Raw genomic sequence first — 27,968 nt, forward strand, 5'->3', positions numbered from 1 at the left:
AGTGTGTGAATGTGTGTGTGAATGGGTGAATGTGGAAGTAGTGTCAAAGCGCTTTGAAGGTAGAAAAGCGCTATACAAGTACAACCCATTTACCATAACATAAGCTCTTATTAGCCGCATCTAACAAGTGCTTTTTTTATCTTTAGAATCCTAAAAGCAAAATACATTTGTGTTCTAGTCCAGTGATTCTCAAACTGTGGTACACACTATCCATCTAGTGGTACACCAAATAATCACTTTATTATAGTACAGTGTTATATCTTCCTATATTCAAACACAGTATTACTTTTCAAACGGTGAGTAATGTTACAATGGCCAAAAATATTAAATATACTTCTTAAATAAAACCTCGGTCTTATTGTTTAATGAACACTTACGCCTACTACGCTACAGTGTTTTAATGTTGGTCATTATGGTGGTACTTGGAGAGGCAAGTTTTTTCTAAGGTGCTAATTGGTGAAAAACGTTTGAGCCCGCTAGTGTAAACTAAAGAGTCTGAAGACTACTCTTCTTCAGAAGGCACATAGTTCAACAGTCACAGATCCCCTGGATTGTCTTTGACCAGAAAACAGTCGGTGTTTCAAGTGACCAATTAGAATGGAGGGAAGTTGCTTGGCCGTCTTATCAATTCCCGCCCTTAAGTGCCAACAGAGTGGAACATCAGAGAGAGAAAGAGAAATGACACCGCAAGCGCAAACAGAGGCCGAGCGCAGGCAAAAAGACGTCAAGCGCGTAAAATGATATCGCAGGTGCGCACAAAGTGAGTCCACATGTGCACACAAGGTATGGTTTTCACGCACAAGGATTGTGCCCCTGTTTTGAGTCCATAAAAATAGCTTAACTCTTAAGTGACTCAAACAATTCTACCAAGAGCAGGGCAGTCTTTGCTAAACTCAATCTCTGATGTCTCCACAGTCTACAGATGAGCATGAGGCCGAGACGGGAATGAAATCAAAGGAGGCAAGGAAGTACATCTTCAGCTGTTTGGATGACATAGTGCATGTAAGTTCCACTCTTCTTACTTCCCAGATCTACGTTTCAAGGAAGTTCATGTGGTTCTTTACTCTCGATGAATACATTTCTTGTTAATAAGAAGAGAGAAGATTCTTTGTAATGTGAAATTCCCCACTGTTGGCCATTCAATAAAAAAAAGCCATTAGATTGTATTAATCCTTTACAGAGAAGACAGGAAACTCCCACAAAATCACAAATTTTAAGCAAAGTCTGTTCTTTTCTTTGCTAATTGTTTATTCTCTTGAAATACTATCATACTATTATATGGCATTACAAAAATATTAACATTGCTGAAGCATACCGTTGGGTTGTGTTTATGAAAAAGTACAAACCCCGTTTCCATATGAGTTGGGAAATTGTGTTAGATGTAAATATAAACGGAATACAATGATTTGCAAATCATTTTCAACCCATATTCAGTTGAATATGCTACAAAAACAACATATTTGATGTTCAAACTGATAAACGTTTTTTTTTGCAAATAATCATTAACTTTAGAATTTGATGCCAACAACACGCCACAAAGAAGTTGGGAAAGGTGGCAGTAAATACTGATAAATTTTAGGAATGCTCATCAAATACTTATTTGAAACAACCCACAGGTGTGCAAGCTAATTGGGAACAGGTGAGTGCCATGATTGGGTATAAAACAGCTTTCCAAAAAATGCTCAGTCTTTCACAAGAAAGGATGGGGCGAGGTACACTCCTTCGTCCACAACTGCTTGAGACCAATAGTCAAACAGTTTAAGAACAATGTTTCTCAAAGTGCAATTGCAAGAAATTTAGGGATTTCAATATCTACGGTCCAGAATATCATTAAAAGGTTCAGAGAATCTGGAGAAATCACTCCATGGCCGTAAACCAACATTGAATGACCGTGACCTTCGATCCCTCGGACGGTACTGTATCAAAAACGGACATCAATCCGTAAAGGATTTCACCACATGGGCTCAGGAAAACTTCGGAAAACAACTGTCACTAAATACAGTTTGTCGCTACATCTGTAAGTGCAAGTTAAAGCTCTACTATGCAAAGCGAAATCCATTTATCAACAACATCCACAAAACGCTGCGAGCTTCTCTGGGCCCGAGATCATCTAAGATGGACTGATGCAAAGTGGAAAAGTGTTCTGTGGTCTGACGAGTCCACATTTCAAATTTTTTGGGGAAATATTTGACATTGTGTCATCCGGACCAAAGGGCAAGCAAACCATCCAGACTGTTATTGACGCAAACTTCAAAAGCCAGCATCTGTGATGGTATGGGGGTGCATTAGTGCCCAAGACATGTGTAACTTACACATCTTTGAAGGCACCATTAATGCTGAAAGGTACCTACAGGTTTTGGAGCAACACATGCTGCCATCTAAGCACCATCTTTTTCATGGTCGCCCCTGCTTATTTCAGCAAGGCAATGCCAAGCCACATTCAGCACGTGTTACAACAGCGTGGCTTCGTAAAAAAATGAGTGCGGGTACTTTCCTGGCCCGCCTGTAGTCTAGACCTGTCTCCTATCGAAAATGCGTGGGGCATTATGAAGCGTAAAATACGACAGCGGAGACCCCTGACTGTTGAACGACTGAAGCTCTACATAAAACAAGAATGGAAAAGAATTCCATTTTCAAAGCTTCAACAATTAGTTTCCTAACTTCCCAAACGTTTATTGAGTGTTGTTAAAAGAAAGGGTGATGTAACACAGTGGTGAACATGCCCTCTCACAACTACTTTGGCACATGTTGCAGCCATGGAATTCTAAGTTAATTCTTATTTGTAAAAAAAAAAAACAAGTTTATGAGTTTGAACATCAAATATCTTGTCTTTGTAGTGCATTCAATTGAATATGGGTTGAAAAGAATTTGCAAATCATTGCATTCCGTTTATATTTACATCTAACACAATTTCCCAACTCATATGGAAACGGGGTTTGTAGTTGATTTTAAAGGCCTACTGAAACCCACTACTACCGACCACACAGTCTGATAGTTTATATATCAATGATGAAATCTTAACATTGCAACACATGCCAATATGGCCGGTTTAGTTTACTAAATTGCAATTTAAAATTTCCCGCGAGGTATCCTGTTGAAAACGTCGCAGAATGATGACACTTATGTTGACGCGGGCTTTTGACGTTATTGGTTGGAGCGAACATTTTAGCCCAGCACCACACACGGCTAAAAGTCGTCTCTTTTCATCGCATAATTACACAGTATTTTAGACATCTGTGTTGCTGAATCTTTTGCAATTTGTTCAATTAATAATGGAGACTATAAAGAAGATGCTGTTGGTGGAAAGCGGTGGATTGCAGCTGCCTTTAGCAACAAAAACACAGCCGGTATTTCTTTGTTTGTTGTGAAGCTTTAATATGGAACAGAGCGGAAAGGGAACATGTTTCTTTACCACATGTCAACCAGCAAGTTTTTAGATGAGAACATTGTGATATTAAGTCGGCTCCTACGGGAGACTTGAGCGGAGTTTGCGTCCTCCTGTAGCAGCTGTCAAAAAGGCAGTTGTGACTTTCTTGGCTCCTCCATATGGCTTCCCTCAGAGACACTGGCGGTGACCGCAGCCATCCGACTTTCAGGTATGACTTTATAACCTCACTAAAACACTAGTAACACAATAAGCAGATAAGGGATTTTCCAGAATTATCCTAGTAAATGTGTCTAATAACATCTGAATTGCTCCCACTGCGGCCCCTTTTTTTTTTTTTTTATTAATTTTTTTTTTCTAGTGCTTTACTCTAACTTTCCTTATCCACGAATCTTTCATCCTCGCTCAAATTAATGGGGAAATCTTCGCTTTCTCGGTCTGAATCGCTCTTGCTGCTGGTGGCTATGATTATAAAAAATGTGAGGATGTGAGGAGCCCTACAACCCGTGACGTCACGCGCACATCGTCTGCTACTTCCGGTACAGGCAAGGCTTTTTTATTAGCGAACAAAAGTTGCAAACTTTACCGTCGGTGTTCTTTACTAAATCCTTTCAGCAAAAATATGGCAATATCGCAAAATGATCAAGTATGACACATAGAATGGACCTGCTATCCCCGTTTAAATAAGAAAATCTCATTTCAGTACGCCTTTAAGTATTATATTATAATATTTATCTTCAAGGTGAATTTGGTGCTGAATCTGGAAGGCAGCGACTTGCTCGCAGAGAAGGCAGACCGCCGGGAGTTTGTGGGCCTGCTGAAGAAAATGTTGCTGATCGATGCAGAGGAGAGGATTGCCCCTGCTGAAGCTCTCAGTCACCCCTTTGTGACAATGCAGCACCTGCTCGACTTCCCTCATAGCAACCAGTGAGTGCAACCATACTTCAGCAGACGTAGCGACATTTTGTACTGGTGGCGTTATTTTGACCTGCCTCATCTATTTGCCTGCAGTGTGAAGTCATGTTTCCACATCATGGATGTTTGCTCTACCCGTCCCAACACGTATGAGACAGCTAATAGAAGCAAGGGGCCCTTCGTCAGACCTGGGTCTGCCGCTGCCACAGTCAACCACCCCTTTAACAAAATGACTGTTGTCCACCCTCAAGTAAGCGGTTACGTCATTACTTTTCATGGTATTGCACAGGGGGAACAACGAGGATGCATTGAAAACAGGTCGCAGTCTCACTGAATTTTTGTGTATGTATGCAACTCAAGATCCCAGCATCAGCCAAATAGTTAATCAGTGTATTTTTTGCCTTGTTTGTATTTCTTGCCTCATTCAATGTCATTACAAAGTTAGATAATTGTTAATTTAACTCTATATTACCTAATTGTTTTGCTGAAAAAACTATCAAACAATTGGATGGTACGCAGTGGGACAGCCTTTTATGCAATTAAATCCTACTAGAAATATCAAGCTTACTATTATTTTCCAGAAAATCAGCATAAATTCCAACGTAATAGGCTTTTTATAACTTGTCTTGATTTCCACATTAAAATTGTACCGTGAAATGTGAAGTTCTATGCACACATTGTTAAGAACATATAGTGTATTTTGCTACCCTAAGCTTCAGGAGACATAACCAAAGTTCAGTCCAAGATAATGCATTCAACAACCTGTCTCCACATTAAAAAACTAAATCTTTGGTCTTACTGCATTCATAAATGCAGACTTTGCCATCTTACGGCATTGTAGCTCTGCTGTCATGGCAACATAATCACGTCATGTTGCTGAGGTCATGGCAACGGTGCAAATCTGCGTTGTTGCCGAGGAGAAACCGGGAGCTGACCCTTTTTCTGGCAGCGTAGCTTTATGATGCAAAACGTCTCTAAATACTGTTCCCAGCCTTCAAATTTGTGATGTTATTAAGCATGAAAATAGGGGTCATGAAATGATAGCACTTGGGAAGGTTGACATTTACATTTTGAATATAAGGTGATTCTGATGTTTAGCTTCTATAAGACCTGAAACAAGCATTTTAAGTCACATGCACTGCGCTAAAAAGCAAATGAGGTTTTTCATTCAGATTTTCCAAGAAAGCTCAATATTTTAACCTGACAATCTAGCTTAATGTTGACAATTATGTCCTTGAAGCCTGGCCTTTAGGCTGAAGCTGTTGCAGAACAATGTATGCTCAGTTCTCACTACTTACAAATGCGAGTAGTGAGACAGAGGCACATGCTTGACAGGCACACAAACTTATAGTCTCCCTTTTATTGTACAGCATTTAAAAAATAAAACTTCTAATCTTATATGTACTTATTAGACAAGAATTTGCAGCAGAAGCTGTTACTGAACATTTCATAAGGTGTGTTTGTGTTATTCCTCAGGCATTAGCGCCATCTGCCCCCTCAGTGATTCACCCCGGGATACCATTGCAAACAGGAAGTGGACAGTTTGGAGGCAATGAGTCGTTTCAGCAGGCTCTCATCTTATGTCCCTCAAACATTCAAGGTATGATGTCTACATTTTACACTTAATCACTCCAAATTGTTTTGCTGGTCATATATCAAAAAATTGAGTATACACCTCAAATTTCAGCAAATAATTATATTACAGTTTATTTTCTGAGGGAACATTACTGTATGAATTAAATTTGGATATATTTTTGAGTAGTTAACGTACAGTTTATTATTATTATCCAATAGCTGGTAATACAGGTGAGCACCAAGATAAATGTAGTTTGGCGACAGCCAAGCACAGTGGTCTTAGTGTCCAGGGGCCTCATTTATAAAGGTTGCTGAGAAAAAAAAGTTGTGTCCGCAGGGGAGACATGTGCATAAGTAACTTTCACTGCATTTTTAGTTATAGAAAAAATATTTGCAGAAAAGTTTGTGTATTTGTACGCAGTCTTTATAATAATAAAGAGAAAATATGAATGTCTATATTTATTATACTGTTGTTTAATCCATCTTTCTGCTGGTGCTCTGTTATTGTTGCGGTGTTTTTACATCTGTATTTTACATTTTATTGGTAAATGTGTTTTTAACCTGCGGCTTCAGCCTGGGGACAGCAGATGAAAATGTAATAGCTGTGCAATTTATGTATTGTGCTATGTCCCTATCAAGTAAAGAAAAAATAAATAAAATCCAACTCATGCAAAGTTTTTTAGACACAGGATAGTTTCACCACAAAATAAAGATTATACTCACATTAAAAGACACATGCACTACAAACACATAGCAACACATGTATTTAACAATGTTCTAAATTACGTACAAGTTGATACATGCATTTTTTTGCGTACATGCAATTAGGTTTGTGCTTATGCAAAGTTCGACTTTGGAATCCACACACAGTTGTAATAGTGAGCTCCATAGCACTGGGGAGCTGCAGTTAATTAATGGAAAGAAGGATTAGGTCAGTAAATGTCTTTCGTTCAAGTACTCTTTATTTCATTCTTGCAGGGATACCTACCAACACTGTGAAACCCGCTGGCTACTCTGTTCGAATGGAGGCATCTGTTCCTCTGGTCACTCAAGCGCCCCCGATCCAGCCTATCCAAATCAGACCAGGAGTTATCACACAGGTACTGTATGTTTAACAACAATAATGAGCGACACAGAAAGACTGTAATGTGGACGGCATGTGAATTAAATAAATCTTTGATGATTTAAGCATGGCTTTTTTGTTTTCTCTGTACTTAAAAAGGCCTGGTCAAACCGAGCACAGCAGATTTTGGTGCCCACTTGGCAGCAGGTGACATCAGTGCCCCCACCGCCAACCACATTGGCTTCTGACACAGTAGCGGGGCCACCGAGAGTGGGGGACTGGGGGTAAGCAAATTGGAGATACTGTGTTTGTCATACTTTGGCATGATGTTCATTTTAGATTAATACTATTGGATAGTATCATATTTAAGTAAGTATATTTTTACTTTAAGTGTGTGTGATTGCTTGCACTGCAAAATAACACGCACGCACACACACACACACACACACACACACACACACATAAAGAGAGAAAACTGTCTCCCTTGAATATTAATGATTGGTGAGTCATAGATGTGTCCTTTTGGACTGAGACCATTTTTTCAGTAATGTTGTTAAATGCTTTTGGTTTAAATGTTCTGTTTTCTTGATGCAGGAATGTGCGTCCCCATGGTAACCATTACAGCTCCATGATTGCCCACCCTCAGCCATTCTTAACCAACCAAATGACCATGCCCGCCCACCAACCAATAAACATAGGCATTGCACATGTGGTGTGGCCGCAGCCAGCTGCCAACAAAAGAGCAAAGCCTTGTACAAACAGGTATGTCCTCTCTGTTTTATTCAGGGTTCCTTATTCAAGTAAAATCAGATCTATAAAGAGAAGTGTCTTTTTATGTAGTTGTAAAAAAAATAAATATTTGCAAACCAAAATAATGGATTTGAAATTAAAAATAGATTTTTGGTTTCTAACCTTTTTTTTTTTTTTACTTTGAATGGGGTAGTCCTTGTCATTATTGGCATTACTGCCTCAAGTGGTGGAAAAAGTGTTTTACAACTGAGTGCCACTTCGGCCCATGTGGACCACAGCTGACAAACAGATATAGTTGGCTGCTGCCCAACAATGGGGCCCTATGGTTGAGAAACACTGCAATATAATTAATGTACTACAGTAGTTTTATGAAGTAATTTAATAATATATTTACCTTGAAGGGTGGACAGCTGCTTTCCAGTCAAGCATACCATCAGCAGCTTTTCCATATTTTCATGGATAAATGTCCACCATGTTGGTAATTTTTTAACATTGGCCTGTGTTTGACATATTCTGCCTCAGTATGTTGCAGACTAGCAGTGATACACTCCAATTGCTTCTACCAAGGTGGCGACACGCCCCATCATTATTTTGATTGAAAACATTTAATTAGGATTATTGTCAAATGCTTCTTTTTCTCACTCACTCACACTCACTTTATTCAACAAAGTTTTGTTAATCGCTAGCCGTAAACTAATACTAGCGAGTAAGATTATATGTTTTGGGTGGATTATATGGGGTTCACTGTGACATTTGGCACGCCAGTTAATGGCGGGATGCTTGGAACTCAAATTTTTACTGGTAACTTAAAGCATAATAACTGACTAAAAGACAGCGCTTACCTGAAAACACTTAATAAACAAGTGTTTACAAAGTACACGGAAGAATAACTATGATAAACAACATGAACCTTTTGAAAATTAGATGTTACCCATCTAATTAAGTGAATCATAACTGATTTAACTATTTATGAAAAAACTAGTGTATTTAGAACACATTGATGTAAGTTGTGAACAAAGTGAGAACAGGTAGTGAACATCTGTTTTAATAATTGCTGTGAAGTGGAAAAGGGGTAGGTTGAGATAAGCCTTGCTTGTTCATACTCCTTTGGACCTGTTGTAAACATGTAAAATATGTGATGTATCATATAGATATTGTATAAAAGTTCACAATAGACTTCAACTAATGTTTTAGTTAAAGTACCACTGTATTGTTAAATGACTACTTTGTGACAGTGTTGTTGTCACAATAAAGCATTTTTGATCCAACTCTTGGACTGGTCATTACATTTTTGGGGTGTGCCCAACCAAGAATTCCTTGCCTGTGCATTGTATTTCATGGCACGTTGTGACATCTTGGATCTTGTCATAGGGGCAGCAACTTTTTCCAAAACACAAACATCCAAAATCTACCATGCCAGTCCCCAAAGATGGCTGATACAGCAAAGAATGTGGAAGAAGCAGACGAGGAAGCCAGGTGCCCGGAAGAGGGGCATGCTGTTGTACAGGAGCAAGACACAGTGCAGGAAGGGGAAGAGGAAAAGAACAACTGCTGCAAAGTGGAGCCAGACTGCCATGAGCATTCTGTTTCGCAAGAGCAGCGGCACGCCATGGTGATCTCTGAGTTAACAAGCCCGTCTGTCAGCGTCATCAGCATCAGCAGCGATGAAGAGGAGGGCGCAGAAAGGCATTCGTTGGGCGAGTAAGTAAAAACCACAAAGTTCCCTCAACAAAAAAAAGATCCATGTCATTTTTAAAATGCTTATTTGTACACTCGCAGATGTAAAGGAAGTGCAGATTGTAAGGCCTGTCAGAGCACTGTTAGTATGGAGAGAGTCTGTTCTCTCAGCAGCCCTGACAGCACGCTTAGCACCAGCTCTTCAGCCTCAGTACAGTCCAGCACGTCCCCATGCAAACATCCAAACAGGTAAGAGGAACGCAGACAATTACAATAAAACAAGTTTCTAATTTTTGTCAGTGATGTTTTTCTCCCTCATTCCCTTCTTTTGTACAGCATGTCTGATGATGAACAGGAGAGTGGTTGCGACACAGTGGATATCTCGCCCGCCTCCAACGGCAATAATAGTCCCTTCCCACAGCGCCGTTACATCGCAAACAGCAATCAGAACTGCAAGCCTCATGTTGCATGCGTCGCCCTGGAAACTGAGCCCAGCAAGCCACCTGTGCGTACGGCCGCAGTACCTCCCATGAGGCTGCAGAACAACAACAACACTGGTGTTAGTGAAACACCTGGCAACACAGGTAAAGTTGCACACATGTAGTAATCCTTTAACATTCCGAAGTGTTTTAAAATTATTCATTTTCACAAAATGGGTGACTTATTTTTCGCACGTTTTGGTGTTGGTACCCACACAGAAGACTGCCCGGTTATGTTTGCTCAAAATTTAGTCACCACTGCTGCTGTCTACTCCACAGATCACATGGCCTCGGATTACGCCGTCTTAGTCGGCCGCAGAGGTTCTCCCAGGTGATTATGGGTGACCTGACTGATTTGATCTATTCCCATCTGTGGAAGGGATATTTTATTTTATGACCAAAGTTGCCAAACTGACTGTGTTAGCCTTCATATCTGTGTGGGTGTGAACTTCATAAAGCTACACATGGCACTTGTGACTAGCCTTGGATTAAATATTCAATAAATGGATGTCTACCAGAAAATCTCTTCTGGCTGTCATCAACACATAAATGTATACATATTTCATTCGGGGGTGCAAACGCCATGAGTAGGGTTTATAACAGCTGTGGCCAATGGACAACAATATCTAATTTTTCAAACGTTTAGCACACATACTCCGTGTGTCCTTGACAGATTATCATACTGGCCTATCACCTTTCATGTCAAAGGCATATTTCACCTCAAACCAGCAACTGCAGCCCCACATACAGTAAAAGGGCACAGCTTTCTATTCTAGGGCTAGCGTCTATATTTATAGCTGATGATCTGGCCTCACTATAAGCTCTATTAAAGCTTAGTTACCAGCCTTCTGATCCCCCAAACATGTCTATTTATAATCATTCTGGATCACATTCAGAGAACAGATGCTGCCACGTTTTAAAGATTTGAAGCTGATCTTAGTTTTGAAATAGCCTGCACTTCCTGCCACAATTGTTGTTTCATGTCATCTGCATTCAGCAATGACATGCCTTTGCTTTAAGTTGTAGTTGGAAATGAGATCTATGCAAGAAATTAATGTCTTCTTCATCTTCTCTCTTTGTTTTCGCAGTCTTGGAGTCTTTGTTCCAGTCCAAAGGGCGAGGTGCATCTGGGCGTCATCATCAACACTCCACTCCTCTACTCAACCGTTCACAGAAGCTCACTCCTTCATTCCAGCACCAACAACAGCCCATTGGTTTTGGACAGGTGAGAACTTGCAGCCACATGCTTTTACACAATCACACATGCTTTAAAACATATTGTTGGCTCCTATAGAGATTTCCCTGAGTAAACATATGAGTTAAAGGGGACCTATGATAAATGTTGTCTTTTCTCATTCATAAGCATTGTTACATTTTAGGATACTTGTGTTAAATAATGCATCACATCATGTGGGTCATGCATTTTGGCATGAGCTTGCATGCAGTTTTGGATACCTGTGCTCGCGGGTTTTTTATTTGGGTTCTGCCTATGTTGTGACGTTACATCTCGGTGAATGTACTGATTAGGACATTCAATCAAGCCCTTGGCCTCAGGGAAAGGCTATAAGGGAACCCAAAAAAATACTAGTTTCATTTATAATAATGTGCAACATGCATTGACAGAAATTCTGCTAAAAGCAATTGTTTTTACGTACTCTGAATCGATTGGAAAGTGCAGGTATAACTGTTGTGACCGGGTGAATCTATATAATGTTTATGAAGTTTATTTTTGTGTGTGGAAAATGTATCAAAAGTATGCATTTTCAAAAGATACATAATGATACTTTTTGACAGGATGGGATGTGGCTTAAAATTTCCGTTGGGGATCGCCTCTACAATAAAACGACTTTCAGACAGACTCAAAAAACAGTGACTGTAGACTGGAAAATTAGCACCAAAGCATATCCAATATGTATTACAGACCACACACTTAAAGGATCTGTTTGCAACTTTGTCACAGTAACATATGTGAAAGCAAAAAATATAACAAGAACACCACCGGCTACCTTATTTTTCTATCGGTGGTTTAACGTAACACTTTTGTTTGGCAATAATCTGTTTTTTTCACAATTACAAAGTTTATTAAATAAATTTTTTACTGGCCTGAATAAAATTATTGCCGTTAACGGCGGTCACTCACCCGGTCTCATCAACACATACGTGCATACATGCAAAAGCAGTCTAAGTGAAGCAACTAACAATTTGAAGTAATGTTGTTGTTATGATAGTACATACCATATTTTTCGGACTATAAGTCGCAGTCTTCTCCACAGTCCAGCGGGGGGTGAGACCCGGCCAAACCCCAAAAAAATTATTTTTTTAATTATTTTTTTTTTATAGTTTGGCTAAGTCTCACCCCCGGCCAAACTATAAAAAACAACGCGACTTATAGTCCGAAAAATACGGTACATTCAATGATAGCTAATGCTAGCTATTCTAAGTGATATTATTAGCTAACAAAACTTATTAATGCGCGTGCATGTGTTACAAACGTACGCAATTATGTCATTACGTATGGGAAGCTGTAAAAGGACGGGATATATTGTGTAAAATACAAACTCCATTTCCATATGAGTTGGGAAATTGTGTTAGATGTAAATACCCCATTTCCATATTAGTTGGGAAATTGTGTTAGATGTACATATAAACGGGATACAATGATTTGCAAACCATTATCAACCCATATTCAGTTGAATATGCTACAAAGACAACATATTTGATGTTCAAACTGATAAACTTTTTTTTTTTGCAAATAATCATTAACTTTAGAATTTGATGCCAGCAACTAGTGACAAAGAAGTTGGGAAAGGTGGCAATAAATACTCATAAAGTTGAGGAATGCTCATCAAACACTTATTTGGAGCATCCCACAGGTCTGCAGGCTAATTGGGAACAGGTGAGTGCCATGATTGGGTATAAAAACATCTTCCCAAAAAATGCTCAGTCTTTCACAAGAATGGATGGGGCGAGGTACACCCCTTTGTCCTCAACTGTGTGAGACCAATAGTCAAACAGTTTAAGAACAACGTTTCTCAAAGTGCAATTGGAAGAAATTTAGGAATTTCAACATCAACAGTCCACAATATCATCAAAAGGTTCAGAAAATCTGAAGAAATCACTCCACATAAGCGGCCTGGCTGACCGGAAACCAACATTGAATGACCTTGACCTTCGATCCTTCAGACAACACTGTATCAAAAACCGACGTCAATCTCTAAAGGATTTCACCACATGGGCTCAGGAACACTTCAGAAAACCATTGTCACTAAATACAGTTTGTCGCTACATCTGTAAGTGTAAGTTAAAGTTCTACTATGCAAGGCGAAAGCCATTTATCAACAACATCCAGAAATGCCGCCGGCTTCTCCGGGCCCGAGATCATCTAAGATGGACTGATGCAAAGTGGAAAAGTGTTCTGTGGTCTGACGAGTCCACATTTCAAATTGTTTTCGGAAATATTCAACATCGTGTCATCCGGACCAAAGGGGAAGCGAACCATCCAGACTGTTATCGACGCAAACTTCAAAAGCCAGCATCTGTGATGGTATGGGGGTGCATTAGTGCCCAAGGCATGGTAACTTACATATCTGTCAAGGGACCATTAATTTTGAAAGGTACATACAGGTTTTGGAACAACATATGCTGCCATCTAAGCGCCGTCTTTTTCATGGATGCCCCTGCTTATTTCAGCAAGACAATGCCAAACCACATTCAGCACGTGTTACAACAGCGTGGCTTTGTAAAAAAAGAGTGCGGGTACTTTCCTCGCCCGCCTTCAGTCCAGACCTGTCTCCCATCGAAAATCATGTGGCGCATTATGAAGCATAAAATACGACAGCGGAGACCCCGGACTGTTGAACGACTAAAGCTCTAAATAAAACAAGAATGCGAATTAATTCCACTTTCAAAGCTTTAACAATTAGTTTCCTCAGTTTCCAAACATTTATTAAGTGTTGTTAAAAGAACGGGTGATGTAACACAGTGGTGAACATGCCCTTTCCCAACTACTTTGGCACGTGTTGCAGCCACGAAATTCTAAGTTAATTACTATTCGAAAAAAAAAAGTTTATGAGTTTGAACATCAAATATCTTGTCTTTGTAGTGCATTCATCTGAATATGGGTTGAAAAGGATTTACATCTAACACAATTTCCCAACTTATATGGAAACAGGGTTTGTACATTGGAAAGTTGGCGCCCTCTAGGCATCTATGTAAATGTTGCAAACAGCCGCCTTAAGTGTTTTAAATATAGATTAAAATAATCATAGGTCCTCTTTTTAGATAATGTCAACGGGTGAGCACATTGTGTGTTATACATTTCTTTCTATAACTTAGTTTTCTATTTGACTGTCTACAGTACCCTCTAGTGGCACACACTGACAAAAACAGTATGTTTTTGAAAACTGATTTGCCTCTTCCCCAGGTCCAACATTTCACTTCCTGCCACCAAGAATGGAATGGCAACTTTGCCCACCGAAGACCGCAGGCCTTCATCCCCCCTACAATACACGGGCCGGCGTTCACCCTGTCCCACAGCAGTCCAAACCACTCTGCAGGCCCCCTCCCCCACCTTGGGGGACACCCGCACTCGCAACCCACCTTGTTGTCCTATCCCCCGTCTGGTCCTCTGGTCACGGCGCCCCACATGGCCCACCTCCTGACTTCCCCAGGTGCCTCGCGTCCTGTTCTTCAGCCCGCCTACAGCATCCCAACGGGCATCGTGCATCAGGTCACATTGGGCATCAACCCCCGACTTTTACCCTCCCCTACCTTGCATCCACAAGGCCAATTCAAGCCCCTCTTCCCCCCGCATTCTTACCTTGCCTCACCTGCCTACGCCAGTTTCCCACTCAGCCCCACCAAAATAAACCAATACCCCTATATCTGAGCATGGGTGCCCAGGTACTCCTCTCACTACCCGAGGGCTAAGTGTGCCGGGCGGATTCTGTCTTAAGTCACAAACATGGTTTTTAATTTTAAAAAACCATGGCACAGCCACAGAGATAGCAAGCTATTTTTTGAATCATGTCAACTTGGGTGTAATTGAACTTTAAGCTTTAAAAAAAACACAAGAAAGAGTTATAATGTTGAAGATGGTTTGGGCAAACAATCGGAAGAAAATAATGTATGAATGATGGAATGAATGAGTAGTTAAACTCACACTTAATGTGTTTTGCACATTTATATACCTTTGCATTGGATCTTCTACGAATACTCCTCAAAACAGGTAAAATAATTGGGGCGGTGTTGAATAGTTTGACGTTGCACCCTCGATCCCAGCTATTTTTCTATATTGCCTTCTGACATGTGCAAGACACATCCACATTTGTAAAGCCATCCCAGTCTTTAGCTCTAGATTGCCAGATGCACATGTTGTCTGTCTACGGTGTATGTCGTACCGCGTTTGGAGTATTTGTACTTTTTTCAGTGTCTTTCGATGTTCGCAATGTCAAAAGTCAACAAAGCGATTTTAAATAAGGTCGTTCCTCACGCTGCATGTAGTCTTGCATGAGCAAAGGTGTAAGTTGAACGATGCGTAGACGTCGCTCTTAATCGTTAGTGTCACAAGACTCGCTGCATTGTATAACTGTCCCCCAGCCATAGTGCCTTACATATTGTTAATGTTACTACTTATATATATGGCTATAGACATGAATATTAATGTACTGGACTGCAGCACTTGAAATTCCAGTCGCTCGATGCATCTTTATGTGTGAGTGTGTGTGTCTATATACATATATATACATATATATATATATATATATATATATATATATATATATATATATATATATGTGTATATATATATATATGTGTGTGCATAGTGTGCATATATACAGTGTATATATATATATATATATGTATGTATATATATACACACTTACATAAATATGCATAGCGTGCATGAATGTGATGTATCGCGAATAGCGGTGCTTATATTTCGAAGTCGGTGTATATTTCGGTGTGTAGTGAGTTACTTTTCTGTTCGCGCAAGAACAACAGCATGCTTTGCTGTTTTGAATGCTTGCTGTTTCTATTAAGGAGAGGATAAGTAACCGCTTTTGTTTGTCCCCCCCACCCCCACACTGTCTGAATGAACTTGTGTAGTATGTGCAAGTACTGAGTATTGCTTCATCTTTGATAATCACTTTCTATTTAGTGAAGCTCGTATTACTAACAGTATTTGTACTGTTTGACAAAACTGCAATACAATCTAAATAGTCGCCTTTCCCTTCCCCGCCTGTTTTCATATCCTCATTTCTCATATTGTTTTTATGATGTTTAAACGTGTGTGGGCATGGCTTTGACTAGGTAAGGAAAAAAAGATGCAAATTCATTCACAGTAGGGAGTTTTTTCTAAACCTGAGCAAACCATGCAGTATTCGATATACACACTTATATGGACGTATAATATAGAGTATTTAGTACCAATGCTTGATAGGGTGTGAGTTAATTGTGTGCAATGCTCTCATTTATGCATGTGTGACAAAGCTAACTTTTTCCCTTCACATTTTTTCATGGCTCAAGGCTTCTCTGTGTCAACTGCTTATTTTGAACATTCCATCAGGGAGGATATATAATATATCTATATTATGTGAGTACATATTTATATGTGTGTGTTTATATATATATATATATATATATATATATATATACTTTTTCTACCTAATGTCCCTTTCAGGGTTGCGGGGGTAGCTGATTGACTGCATATATATGTGTGTGTGTGTGTGTGTGTGTGTTTATATATATATATGTATATATATATATATATATGTATATATATATATGTGTATATATATATATGTATATATATATGTATATATATATATGTATATATATATATATATATAAATATATATATATATATATATATATAAAAAATATATATATATATATATATATATATATATATATATATACAGTGAGAGTAAAAAGTATTTGATCCCTTGCTGATTTTGTTGGTTGGCCCACTAATAAAAACATGATCATTCTATACTTTTAATGGTAGATGTATTTAAACATGGTGAGATAGAATATCAAAAAGAAAATCCAGAAAATAACTTTAAGGAATATATTTTAATTGATTTGTATTTCATTGAGGGAAAAAAGTATTTGATCCCCTAGTGTGCATTAGGATTTCTGGCTTTCACAGAGCAGTTAGACACTCCCAATCAACTTGGGAATTGAAGACTGAATTGAAGACACCTGTTCTAACTAATCACCAGTATAAAAGACACCTGATCAGAGACTCAGACAGATTCCAAGCTCTCCAACATGGGTAAGACAAAAGAACTCTCTCAGGACTTCAGAGACAGGATTGTTGACCTGCACAAATCTGGAATGGGCCACAAAAACATTAGCAAGATGCTGGGAATCAAAGTAACAACCATTGGTGCAATTGTTAGAAAATTTAAAAAGTATAACATGACCATCAACAGACCTCGATCTGGTGCTTCACAGAAGATTTCACCTCATGGGGTTGCAATGATCATGAGAACTGTGAGAAATTGTCCTGCAACCACTCAGCAGGAGTTAGTGAATGACCTCAAGGCAGCTGGGACCACAGTCACCAGGAAAACAGTTGGCAACACTTTGCGACGGAATGGGTTAAAATCCTGCAGTGCCCGAAAGGTACCCCTGCTTAAGAAGGCACATGTGGAGGCCCGCCTAAAGTATGCCAATGATCACCTCAAAGATGCACAAAGTGATTGGGAGAAGGTTCTATGGTCAAACGAGACCAAAATTAAACTATTTGGCCTAAGCTCTAAACGTCGTGTGTGGAGAAAGAAAAATGCTGCTTATGACCCAAAGAACACTCTGCCCACCATCAAGCATGGAGGTGGAAGCATTATGTTTTGGGGGTGTTTCCCTGCCAAGGGCACAGGGCTACTACACCGCATCAGTGGGAAGATGGATGGAGCCATGTACCGTGGAGTCTTGAGGGACAACCTCCTCCCCTCTGCCAGGAAGCTGAAAATGGGCCGTGGTTGGGTCTTCCAACATGACAACGATCCAAAGCATACAGCAAAGGCAACAAAATAGTGGCTCAAGAAGAACCATATTAAGGTCATGGAGTGGCCCAGCCAGTCTCCAGACTTCAATCCTATTGAAAATATATGGAGGGAGCTGAAGGTCCGAGTTGCCAAGCGACAGCCCACCAACCTGAATGATCTCGAGAGGATCTGCAAAGAAAAGTGGACCAAAATTCCCCCTGATATGTGTGCTAACCTTGTGGTTAACTACCACAAACGTCTGACCGCTGTGCTTGCAAACAAAGGCTTTGCCACCAAGTATTAACTGCTTTTGTCTAGAGGGATCAAATACTTATTTCCCTCAATGAAATACAAATTAATTAAAATATATTCTTGAAAGTTATTTTCTGGATTTTCGTTTTGATATTCTGTCTCTCCATGTTAGAATACATCTACCATTAAAAGTATAGAATGATTATGTCTTTATTAGTGGGCAAACCAACAAATTCAGCAAGGGATCAAATAAATTTTACTCTCACTGTATATATATATATATATATATATATATAAAAATATATATAAATGTTTGTGTGTGTGTGTATATATATATATATATATATATATATATACATACATACACACACACACGCATATATATATATATATATATACACATACATACACATACATATATAAGTGCAGTCAATTGATACTTTTTTTAATTGAATTAATCACACTTTTGAATTTAGTTTAATCATGATTGATCTTAGGTTATTACTCGCATGCATAATTTTAATTATTGCGATAATGTTTTGTGATTAATCACTTCAGTTAACTAGTTAGTTTAGACAGCCATATATATATACATATATATATATATATATATATATATATATACTGTATATGTGTATAGCTATATATATGTGTGTGTGTGTATATATATATATATATATATATATATATATATATATACACATATATATATATATACACATATATATATATATATATATATACACATATATATATATATATATATATATATATACACATATATATATATATATATATATACATATATTGTGTAAATGGTAAATGGGTTGTACTTGTATAACGCTTTTCTACCCCTTTTTAAGGAGCCCAAAGCGCTTTGACAGTATTTTCACATTCGCCCATTCACACACACATTCACACACTGACGGCGGGAGCTGCCATGCAAGGCGCTCCCCAGGATCCATCAGGACTAAGGGTGAAGTGTCTTGCCAAGGACACAACGGACGTGACTAGGATGGTAGAAGGTGGGGATTGAACCAGTAATCCTCAGATTGCTGGCAAAGCCACTCTACCAACTTTGCCACGCCGTCCCCGTGTATACGTATATATGTGTGTGTGTGTGTATGTGTATATATATATATATATATATATATATATATAGATATATATATATATATATATATATATATATATATATATATATATATATATAGACATATATATATATATATATATATATATATATATATATAGACATATATATATATATATATATATATATGTGTGTGTACACGTGTATATATAACGTATGTGTGTATATATACACATTTATGTGTATATAGATTATATATATATATGTATATATATATATATATATACGCACGCACACACACGTATGTATGAATATTCTGTGTATGTGCACACACGGTGGGAGCAGATGGCACTGATCAATATGCATATATATATATATATATATATATATATATATATATATATATATATGTAGGTATGCTACGTGTGCGCTTATCCGTTTCAATGTTTTTTTTGTTTGTATATATGTTTGTCTTTTAATTTCAAATGAAGTTGCTTGGCGCACCAAAGACTGTAATTCATTTTTCTGAGCAAGGTAGCTACTCTGTTTGCGTAAACCTCACCTATAACGTAGTCGGGGGTTGGATTAAAACAAACAAATGTATTAAAGAAAAGCAAAAGGAAAAAAAACGGCAAAGGTTATGTTTAGCTTATTGGGTAATTAATAAGTCGTATCATTTCTTTCTTGAATGTATCATAGATAAGCTGCTAAACGATGATTGCCACTTCAATAGCTGTGAAATTAGGTGGTTTCTCTTGAGTTTGAACCTTTTTTGTGTCACTCCGTAATTATCTAAAAATAGAAGTGGTTTTGATTTTTTTTTTTGTGTGTTCCTATTTGGAGTGTCATTGTAACTACTGTATTGCTGATAATGAACACTAGTTGCAATCGTTGTTTCTCGGGGTTTGTGTGTGTGTGCGTGTGTGTGTGTGTTTTGCATCAGTATTTTATCCTTTTCGGGCTCATCACTGCATATAAATGATATATCGATGTATAACTTAATTTTTGTATGTTTTCATATCGTCGTTTTTGTACACATTTAGAAAAAAACAACTAGCTTGCAGTATCAGTTGAACCAGTGCAACGAGTTAAGAAAATAGTGCATGTTAAAAATGATCACTTACAAAAACACTCACCACAAAGGAAGGCTGACAAGAAAATATGAAATGCGAGGCCAAAAATGAATGATTTGAATCCCCAAACAACTAATTTGAACTACTATTTATTGTTTTTATTAGAATGTTTTTATCTGTTAAATGTTATAAGTGGTGAGAAGTATATCAGCTTTGCCTTGCATTCTGACCGCTTGGCCCGTTTTTCTTTATGAGCGTCTTCGTATGACGACCAGATTATTATTATTTTTTTTTTCATTGGAATGCGGCGATGGTCTGTACTGAAACTGAAGCAGTGTGAGCAGCACTGTGTTTGTGCCTTGAGATTCCGAACAGTCAAGATGGTCACTGCTCAATGCTTTAAGACGGAATAACTCCATTGTTGTCTATTTGTATATGATGTGGACATAAGTATTGGGACACACAGGTCGTGAGAATAGAAGGAAATCTGAGCAACTTTATGAGAGCATCCATTTATCTGGCAAGACATTTTTTGTCCATTTGTGAGGTCAGAGGTCACCAACGTCGGACCCGTGAGAGAGAGACACTTTCACAGAAATATAAAGCATCAGCACAAGGCGGCAAATACCCATCCCTACCTTTCCTACAGAACCCAGCTGTCCTATGTCGTCTTAAATTCAATGTTCTCTGTAGAGTATTGTTTACATTTTGACCAATACTGGTACCAAATTGATACTTTAGCCCAAGCCAGTACCTAAATCATCCATCCATCCATCCATTTTCTACAGCTTGTCCTTTTTCAGGGTCGCGGGGGTCCTGGAGCCTATCTCAGGGTGGTAGCCGGAGTTACATCCTGGACAAGTCGCCACCTTATCGCAGGGCCAACAAAGATACACAACACACACACTAGGGCCAATTAAGTGTTACTGATCAAAATACCTTTCAAATTTTAAGAACTTTTGTGACATTGAAGTTGACCAGACAATAATATAAATCATAATAATAATACCGATAAAAACAACAAAAAAATTGACATAATTATTGCAGCAAAACCAGTTGGGCTGCGAGGATTAATCGAGTAGATTGATTATTCGATAAGAAAAAAGCTTTGATCTATATTGTGTTGCTTCGATTAATCACTTAATGAGTGTAACTAACAAAATGTATTAAATTTAAACCACATGGAATACTCGGAACCTTAATCATGCGGACAAAGTTTCTCCACAGCCTCTGCAATAGTTGTGGTGGAAAACAGCAGAGTTGGTTTTTAAAATCTGTTTTTTTGTATTAATAAACACATGTTAAAAGTGCGTATTAATGTTGATGATGTGCATTTGTTCGAGTGGAAAAAAAAAAGATGGCAAGTGAAAAAAACCTTGTTTCAACCAAAATACGAATTCAGGTCATAAAGTGTGTTTTATCCTATTCGACTAATCGATGCATAACTAAAATAATCGATAGCTGCAGCCTTAAAACTAGCATCAATACAGAACACAAAATGTGCAAAAAACAACAATTTGCATACGTTGCAATGTTGATGCTGGGATTCGTGAATGCACCTCGTTTGCCGTGTCCGTGATTGGTGCTTAGCGAGGAAGTGCTGCGGTGTTGTACCTTAGGCTGCAGTTAGCGTGTTAGTCGGCAATAACATTTTAAAAAAGCGTCGGGCTCCTGGACGCTCCAGAAGATACTCGCACAATATCACTACAAGCACGCACGTAGTTTACATTCATTCAGCACCCACGTGAGGCTTGGATAGCAACTTTTTTCCCGGCATGGTTACTATTATTTATGTCCCCACTCACCTAAATTAAACTATCATCGCTGTCCGAGTATTTGAAGCGTCACACCTGATGCTGGGGTATTATCACGGACCTAATTATTACATTATTGTGGAATAGTGTATCGCTGGGCTCTGTATGAAACGGCATAAGTTAAAACGGTTACTACTTCTTGTATTGGGGCGGTATGGCTTTGTTGGTAGAGTGGCCGTGCCAGCAACCTGAGGGTTCCAGGTTCGATCCCCGCTTCTGCCATCCTAGTCTCCGCCGTTGTGTCCTTGGGCAAGACACTTTACCCAGCTGCTCCCAGTGCCACCCACACTGGTTTAAATGTAACTTAGATGTTGGGTTTCATTATGTAAAAGTGCTTTGAGTCACTAGAGAAAAGCTCTATATAAATATAATTCACTTCACTTCACTGCATTTTTGCAGAATCCGTGGAAACATATAGCGCCTTTATTACTCCAGAAGAGCAAAAAGTGTGTGTAAGTCATGGTTTTAACAGACTTATGTAAATGTGGCTACTGTTAAGGGGGTTTTTCACGGAGTTCAGGCCAGGTTTTTTGCTTTCTTTTACTCCTGTGGATTCCAAACATTCTCCCGCCGAGGGCCACATACTGAGAAATGAAGGAATGCGGGGGGGCTACTTTGATACATTTGGTATAGTATCCGTTCATGTGAAGTTCTTTGAACAAAAACATTGTCATCATAGCTTTTGTGTTAAAGGGGGACAGAGCAAAGAGTTGTATATACAGCCCAGCAGGCACAAGACATTGAAACAACGTTGTAGATTTGTTGAATTAGGTCCTGACGTTGAGCAACTCAAACCTAATGTTGGAACAACATGCTCTTTGACGGCTTTTAATCATTGTCGGATTCTGACTTTGATTTGACAGTTAAAGTGTGGTCACTTTTCAACCAATATTCTACAATACGAATACAACGATGAAAAAACACTCTTTTTAACAACATTTATTCAATGTCAGTTTGTTTTGTGGATCCAACATTTGACATCGTTGTCTCAGTGTACAAATACAACTGATCTGAAATGTTGTTTAGAAGTCATTTTAAAGGACATGTATGTGTAATCAACAATGTTTCAATGTCTTGTGCCGGATGAGAGTACCTTATTAACAATCAATTCATGTAATTTTCGTAACAAAATATATACATACGTCACGCTCTGGACACCCCTTTTTGCCACCAAGCAAACATTACTTACGGGAAACACCTTGGGCTTTCCTCACAAATGAACATGCTTACAGTTTGATCAATGCATTGATATCAAAGGTGTGTCCCATAACTTTTGTCCATCGAGATGGCGGCTTTTAAAACGACAAGAAATCCAGAATAGGACATGATCACATTCTCCTCTGATCAGCTGGTTGAAACTTTAGAATATGTTTTGTCACCAACGCCACACTTCAATAATAATTGTCACATGCTCACGTCTTTGGGTCGTCACAAAACAGCACATGCAATACTTTAGACCATGTTTGCCGCCATTGCACCGCACAAAGTGTTCTTAGATCATCCCGAATTTATGTGAGCTTACATGTGCACATTTGCTAACGCTGGCGTCATCCACTTCTCATGCATGTTGTCTTTATTAATATTGAGAGATGATTATTGTGGTTTCTCTCTCAAGAGGCAAGATGTTTCAACAATGATATGGTTATATGCTTTTTGTAACAACAATATGTATATATATATATATATATATATATATACACATATAATTCAAGCACCATTTTGGACAACATGCGTTTGGCAGATGTTATAATAATCTGCATGGTAAAAATGTAATCTCCTGTCGTGGTTCCTCCCAAAGTATTCACCAGCAATGCGATGCAAGAGGAGACCAGAGCTTCAGTTTTAAATCCTGCACATTTTTCTTTTTCTTTTCTGGAGGTTTTGTGTAACATTTGACAGATTAAACCGTTATAGTCATGATTTTGATATCCGGAGTGACAAGAATTTTATCCTTTACAAGTGTTAATTCAGGGTGTGTATCGGTCTCAATGTGTTACCGTTTGATTTCCTTATAGCTTGTTTCTGCTGCATCTTATGGAATGGTCTGTCTAGATGGCTCATCAAATACACTTGATTATGAAATCTGAGTTATTACTGTTTAAGAACCCTGTATTTTTTTTGTGGCTTTGTTGTTTTCACCCCTCTCCCATTAATTTTTATTTAGCTTTTTTATTGCTTTTGTGCTACACTAGTTTGCCATGTAGCAATTGCACTGTGCAATATTTACAGTATGAGGACTGGGAAACTAACTATTGATGTGATGTCTCTTTACAGTTTGCGATAGTGTTTCCTCTCTAGTTCTCAGTGATTTAGGTGTGACCAAGCCTTCTCTACTTTGTCACATTAAGCGGGTTTTCCAGGTGACTCTTTTGGTGAGTGTCAAAGTAAGACTTCATGGTGTATTATTGTTAAGATTCACTTTGAATTAAAAAAAAAAAATCTATTGATGCAAATTTTTCTGGCTGTGCTTTATCATTCATGTTGGTTTGTCAGTGGCGTTTCAGCCTATATTAGTGGGACTGAATCCTCCCTTAAAATATGCTTAAGCCCCACCGTCCAGGGTGTTTTATGCAATGTATTATTATTTTTTATTACAAAAAAGTGATGTAATTTAAATCTTTGCGCAACATTAAATTGACAATGCATACTTGCTCTTAAGGTCCAAAAGAGATCCGCTTACTAAAGTGTCTGCAATAAATTAAAACATTTTTTTTTTTACCAGAACTAAACTACGGATCCATTGAGCTAAGCTTTTTTAAATGATATTTTATGGATTTCCTTTGTCAAAAAAAAAGGCAATTTAAAATGCAAAATATGCTATTATTCTAAAAAAAAAATAAGTTGCAAAGAGGAATATTTGAGTTTGGGTAAGTACAGCCTTGAATGGGTCACTAATTCATGCCAACATTAGTTTTGACACAGTAGACCAGTGGTTTTCAAATGTTTTCACTAAGTACCACCTCAGAAAATTATTGGCTCTCCAAGTACTATCGTAATGACCAACATTAAAATATAGTAGCGTAGTAGGCCTACATATTCAATAAAAACAAGGCAGAGGTTGGATTTCACTATTATGTTTGGCCACTGTTGCGTTACACACAACGCACAAACATCAACAACAATTTCTATTGTATATGTACTCCATACATATACAATACACATTTACAGACTTTTTTTGGTGTGCCACAGTTTGAAAATCACTGCTGTAGACAATATTTGGTGAGTTTATTGAGTTCACACAATTATTTCGTATTTATCTGCCATGTTATAACTGCCCATGACCATTTTCATCACATTTCAGTGAGTTAATGGCATTTTAATTAATTTACGCTCATCCAAGCTCTAAGGATTAAGCTCATGGTTTTCTGGTGCCATCTGGATGTTAATGGATACAGTTACACCAAAACACTTGTAATTGAGATTAATTCGGTTTTATGGAAAAAGCATAGTAATATGCCAGGATTACAGTCTAGTTAAACATCCATACATCAATTTTCCACCGCTTGTCCCTCAATATCATTTTTAATAGGAGTCAATGAGGCCGAAACAGGTCTTAAAAGAAAGTGTGTATACTTTATTTTGTATATCCTATTCTAATAACATTGCAATCAAAAACACAATGCAACTTAAAAAAAACTATTGGCAAATTTTCTGACACCTAATTTTTAGACTAAACAATTATTGCAAATAAGGACATAGACCCGAAACGGACAAGCGGTAGAAAAGGGATGGATGGAAGGAACACATAGAATGCCCGTTTGGGACCCAAGTGATGCACAAGTGTTTATATGACGTGGCACAAATATTGGTTGAAAGGATAACTGCACTGATTTTGGAATTCTAATTTTCAATCCCTATGTGAGACTAGAAAACACATATTTCCCTTTTCCTTATGTTCTAAAGAATAAAAACTGCTAGAACAAGGCAGCTGAAAATGCAGGCAATGAGGACTGCCCTATTGCTCCTATAAAACACTTTAAAAATTGGTTCATTACCACGCTATAACAATGGAGTAGCAAGCACATTCATGATCATATGTCATTTTTAATTTTAGTAAGCTTTACTGGAACTTATTTTTTGGGAAATCGGATTTCTTACCAATAAATGCTATTTCCATCTACAAAAAAAAACTACTAAAATTCCTGGTAAAATGACAACGACCAATATTTTGGGACAAATGAGGATCCAGAACTTTATATTTTTTAGTCTGAATGTACTGAGGATGAGCTACACATTTTAGAAGCTGGGTGCTGAGCTGATTCAGCTGTAGTGAAACACTAAGCATCATGTAGCTCGATTGCCAAGTGCTCAACATTTCATCCACAAAATAAGAACAAAACAAAACAGTCACTTAGAATGTCTGCTTTCAATTGGATCTGAACTGATGGGATGTTTGTATCTTTCAGCACTAGACGTGTGCTCCGTCTTTAGGATGATGAATTCAGAATAATCCTCACTCAGGTAAAAAAAAATGGTGAAATAAAACAAGCATCTTACTAGCGATGTCTTCGAGTTGACAGCCAATACACACTGATTTAGTCAGTCTGGATTTTTACCCGGTAGCATACTTGCCAACCTTGAGACCTCCAATTTTGGGAGGTGGAGGGCGGGGATGGGGGGCGTGGTTAAGAGGGGAGTAGTATAATTCACCAACGACAGTATTTCATTTGAATCGAATTGTCACCCCAATAATCAGAATTGAACTGGGAGTTGTTGCAAGATTAACATTACTAATAAATTGTGTTGTTCACTAAGTACTTGTTTGGAGTGACAAATGATTAGTTATTAAAGTATCAAGACTTAATTACTTCTCCATCCATCCATCCATTTTCTACTGCTTATTCCTTTTGGGGTCACGAGGGGCGCTGGTGCCTATCTCAGCTACAATCGGGCGGAAAGTGGGGTACACCCTGGACAAGTCGCCACCTCATCGCAGGGCCTAATATATATAGATATATATATATATATATATATACATTGGCGCTGTTAGGCCTATTTTAGGGGGGCTCTAGCCCCCCTTAAAAATTCTTAAGCCCCCCTAAATAATTTGGTGTTATATATACATACATTTTTTAGAAATTCTTAAGCCCCCCTAAATAATTTGGTGTTATATATACATAAATGTTTTTCTTTTCTTTTTTTTTATAAATACATGCTGACATATTCATTATAAAGTGCCCTGAATATCAGTTTAAATCAATCAATCAATCAATCAATGTTTATTTATATAGCCCCAAATCACAAATGTCTCAAAGGACTGCACAAATCATTACGACTACAACATCCTCGGAAGAACCCACAAAAGGGCAAGGAAAACTCACACCCAGTGGGCAGAGAGAATTCACATCCAGTGGGACGCCAGTGACAATGCTGACTATGAGAAACCTTGGAGAGGACCTCAGATGTGGGCAACCCCCCCTCTCTAGGGGACCGAAAGCAATGGATGTCGAGCGGGTCTAACATGATACTGTGAAAGTTCAATCCATAGTGGCTCCAACACAGTTCAAGCGGATCCAAGACAGCAGCGAGAGTCCCGTCCACAGGAAACCATCTCAAGCGGATCAGCAGCGTAGAGATGTCCCCAACCGATACAGGCGAGCGGTCCATCCTGGGTCCCGACGAGCGGTCCATCCTGGGTCTTGACTCTGGACAGCCAGTACTTCATCCATGGTCATCGGACCGGACCCCCTCCACAAGGGAGGGGGGGACATAGGAGAAAGAAAAGAAGCGGCAGATCAACTGGTCTAAAAAGGAGGTCTATTTAAAGGCGAGAGTATACAGATGAGTTTTAAGGTGAGACTTAAATGATTCTACTGAGGTAGCATCTCGAACTGTTACCGGGAGGGCATTCCAGAGTACTGGAGCCCGAACGGAAAACGCTCTATAGCCCGCAGACTT

General features: G+C 38.5%; 1 protein-coding gene across 2 annotated transcripts in view; it reads left to right on the top strand.

Moving 5' to 3' along the window:
• Window positions 1–16,080, top strand: part of hipk3b (homeodomain interacting protein kinase 3b) — an 85,654-nt gene extending 69,574 nt beyond the window's left edge. Inside the window, exons 5-17 of one of the 2 annotated variants that reach the window (XM_061880622.1) lie at window positions 916–1,002; window positions 4,128–4,312; window positions 4,397–4,550; window positions 5,777–5,900; window positions 6,854–6,975; window positions 7,098–7,222; window positions 7,533–7,700; window positions 9,060–9,389; window positions 9,468–9,614; window positions 9,702–9,949; window positions 10,124–10,175; window positions 10,933–11,069; window positions 14,268–16,080. In XM_061880622.1, coding sequence (XP_061736606.1) covers window positions 916–1,002; window positions 4,128–4,312; window positions 4,397–4,550; window positions 5,777–5,900; window positions 6,854–6,975; window positions 7,098–7,222; window positions 7,533–7,700; window positions 9,060–9,389; window positions 9,468–9,614; window positions 9,702–9,949; window positions 10,124–10,175; window positions 10,933–11,069; window positions 14,268–14,773 — 2,385 coding nt within the window. In that variant the 3' untranslated portion in view covers window positions 14,774–16,080. The remainder of the gene's footprint in view (window positions 1–915; window positions 1,003–4,127; window positions 4,313–4,396; window positions 4,551–5,776; window positions 5,901–6,853; window positions 6,976–7,097; window positions 7,223–7,532; window positions 7,701–9,059; window positions 9,390–9,467; window positions 9,615–9,701; window positions 9,950–10,123; window positions 10,176–10,932; window positions 11,070–14,267) is intronic. The other variant, XM_061880628.1, reaches the window with a different exon arrangement.
• Window positions 16,081–27,968: the final 11,888 nt, after the last annotated feature.

Source organism: Nerophis ophidion, linkage group LG02, assembly GCF_033978795.1.
Source record: "Nerophis ophidion isolate RoL-2023_Sa linkage group LG02, RoL_Noph_v1.0, whole genome shotgun sequence".
NCBI classification, from domain to species: domain Eukaryota; kingdom Metazoa; phylum Chordata; class Actinopteri; order Syngnathiformes; family Syngnathidae; genus Nerophis; species Nerophis ophidion.